Source organism: Cystoisospora suis (assembly GCF_002600585.1).
Source record: "Cystoisospora suis strain Wien I chromosome Unknown contig_5742, whole genome shotgun sequence".
NCBI classification, from domain to species: Eukaryota; Apicomplexa; class Conoidasida; order Eucoccidiorida; family Sarcocystidae; genus Cystoisospora; species Cystoisospora suis.
In genome coordinates this window covers 1-2,179 of record NW_027158532.1, presented here as the reverse complement: position 1 = coordinate 2,179, position 2,179 = coordinate 1, and the positions used below count along the sequence as shown (strand labels likewise).

The following is a 2,179-nucleotide window of genomic DNA, read 5'->3' as shown; positions in this document are numbered from 1 at the left end:
TAGAAGGCACTTGTAGAGAAGAAAATATCTTAATTGTGACAGTATGACCATCGCTCTTCAAAGGCGAGAGGTTCGTTTGTCCCGGGACACATTCGCAAGTGTCGAGAAATCTGGAATCAGGCGCCCAGTCCGTACACCACGCACAACGTAACGCGGACTACCGCTGCCACAATTTAGGGTTGTCGTAACTAAGCTTATGTAGCTACGAGCGCACGCGACTAGTTGCAGCGATAACGCAACTCTCCTGCCTAAATGTGACGTACAGTCCGTGGCGGGTTCATCCACAGGCTGTTCCGCGAGACTCCTCGCCTCGCGCAGGACCTTCTGAGCGAACGACATGCTTCACACGTGCGCTTGTGATTTGTCAGATCAAAGAACGATTGTTTCCGGGTGAGATTCATGCACTGGGGACTCTCGGAAACATCACAGGGTTGACCAACGAAAAGCCATTCACATGGGTTCGTCGATGTTCCGTTATCGAAACACTCACAACACCTTCGCACTTTCTAAAAATGTGGAACAAGTCCCCAAATCACTCGCCACAGCTCTCAACGCACGTCTTCCAATTCGCGGTAACCCGCAGAAACCTCTCAGGTCCTTCTGCCAAGCGCCTGTGCGTACGGTCGATCCACTCAGCGGCGAGCCGCAGTACCGCTACTAGGGCACAGTCAAGTATTTACCCGAGGAAAAATCGATTCACTCGGCATAACCCCTTGGTGCACCGCAACGACGGAAAACGCACTGACCCCCGGCTGCAGCACTATCCCGAAGTGCCCATATTAATTCGTCGTCGCCCCGGACACATCCTTAAGCGCCAGGGTAACGCGAAGGACGTACACGCTGACACATCCCAAAGTGTCTATGGAATGCCTACTCGTCAGATAACGAGAAAGGGCGGGCGGTCAAGCGTCGAAGAAAGGGTCACAAGGATTCGTAGAATCACTTCACCAGGTGCCGGAGAATTGTTTCAGCACCCCTCCTGTCCCTGGATAGTCGCTGATCGACGCCAACCCTACAAGGCGGTCTCACACCGGCCGTGGAAATCGAAGGAAATCACGGAACCAGCGAAAAACTTGCAACGGAAAACGTGAAAACTCTCTTCTCTCTCCAGACAAGAGCCCACAAAGTTCTCCAAACTCTTCCTCTCCCCGGAGACAACTCCGTGAACCGTTCGGTTCGCATGCGGTCCGCCGCCCCGTCGCCCGCGCACCAGCGGCAGTCTCCAGCCGCCGCTCCGATCTTTTTATTTCCTCTCCCTTTTTCTCTTTTCTTTTTCTAATAGTGTTCAAAATCAAAAAAGGAAAAAAATACATGTTTTACTTAAGAAAAGATCCCGGGGAAAAAAGGGTCCCCCGGCCCTGCCAAGCCTCGCGTGTCCCCTGCGGCAGCCGCCGTGCGGCCGCGCTCCGTAGTCACTCTCAACCCCCGTCCCTGCGCAGCACGGCAGTACGATTACATAAAGGTAACGTAGTACACTCATCACAAACGTACAACAGTTACATAACACAGTAAAGTCACCCATCGTAGCAATTTCCTGGCCACCAGTGCTAAGCCACCTGGTCGTGCGAGTAAGCACTGAGAAACACCGGGCTGTCATAGATTGTCGTATGACAACCGCACTGGTGATTCCGGACACCCCACATAGTGCCGGCGCACAGCACCAATCAGCCGAATGCTGTCCGGGAAAGCCAGGCTGGCGCACCGCAGCGCGGCGCTCACGCGATAAGATGGACACCGGTAATAGTTTCCCGATGCAACAAAGCGTCGAATCTCGCATGACAACTGGCTACAGCACTCCTCGAAAGTGCCAAAATCTCCCCATGGTTCCCTTGCACTGTTGCAGGATACTCCACGAAACCCCTGTTTTTTTCAAGCGCGGGCCGTCCAGCGCGTGCTGGGCTTAGCGTCGGTGGCCAGGAATGTGCTGAATCCACTACGTACATCTTACTTTCCTATGCTATCTCACCACTGTGTCTTGTCATCAACGAAATAAGTAAAATCGACTTCCCCTATCTTATCATACTGGTAGCAATTGCTTATGCCATGAAGGGTAAGAAAATGCCGAGGACGACAGTGAAGGAAAATCATGAGTCAAGGAGCTAACATCTCCCTTTCACAAAGTGACCCCATCCCTAGGGCGCCCAGCAAACACAAGGATAACCAGAAGGCCGTGACGAAA

At 52.8% G+C, this 2,179-nt stretch overlaps 1 protein-coding gene across 1 annotated transcript; it reads right to left on the bottom strand.

Moving 5' to 3' along the window:
- Positions 1-10: 10 nt before the first annotated feature.
- CSUI_009548 (uncharacterized protein) lies at positions 11-2,164 on the bottom strand. Its single transcript, XM_068069663.1, has one exon. The coding sequence runs from the start codon at positions 1,775-1,777 to the stop codon at positions 1,292-1,294; it is 486 nt and encodes a 161-aa protein (XP_067918361.1). The 5' UTR covers positions 1,778-2,164; the 3' UTR covers positions 11-1,291.
- Between the last annotated feature and the right edge of the window lie 15 nt (positions 2,165-2,179).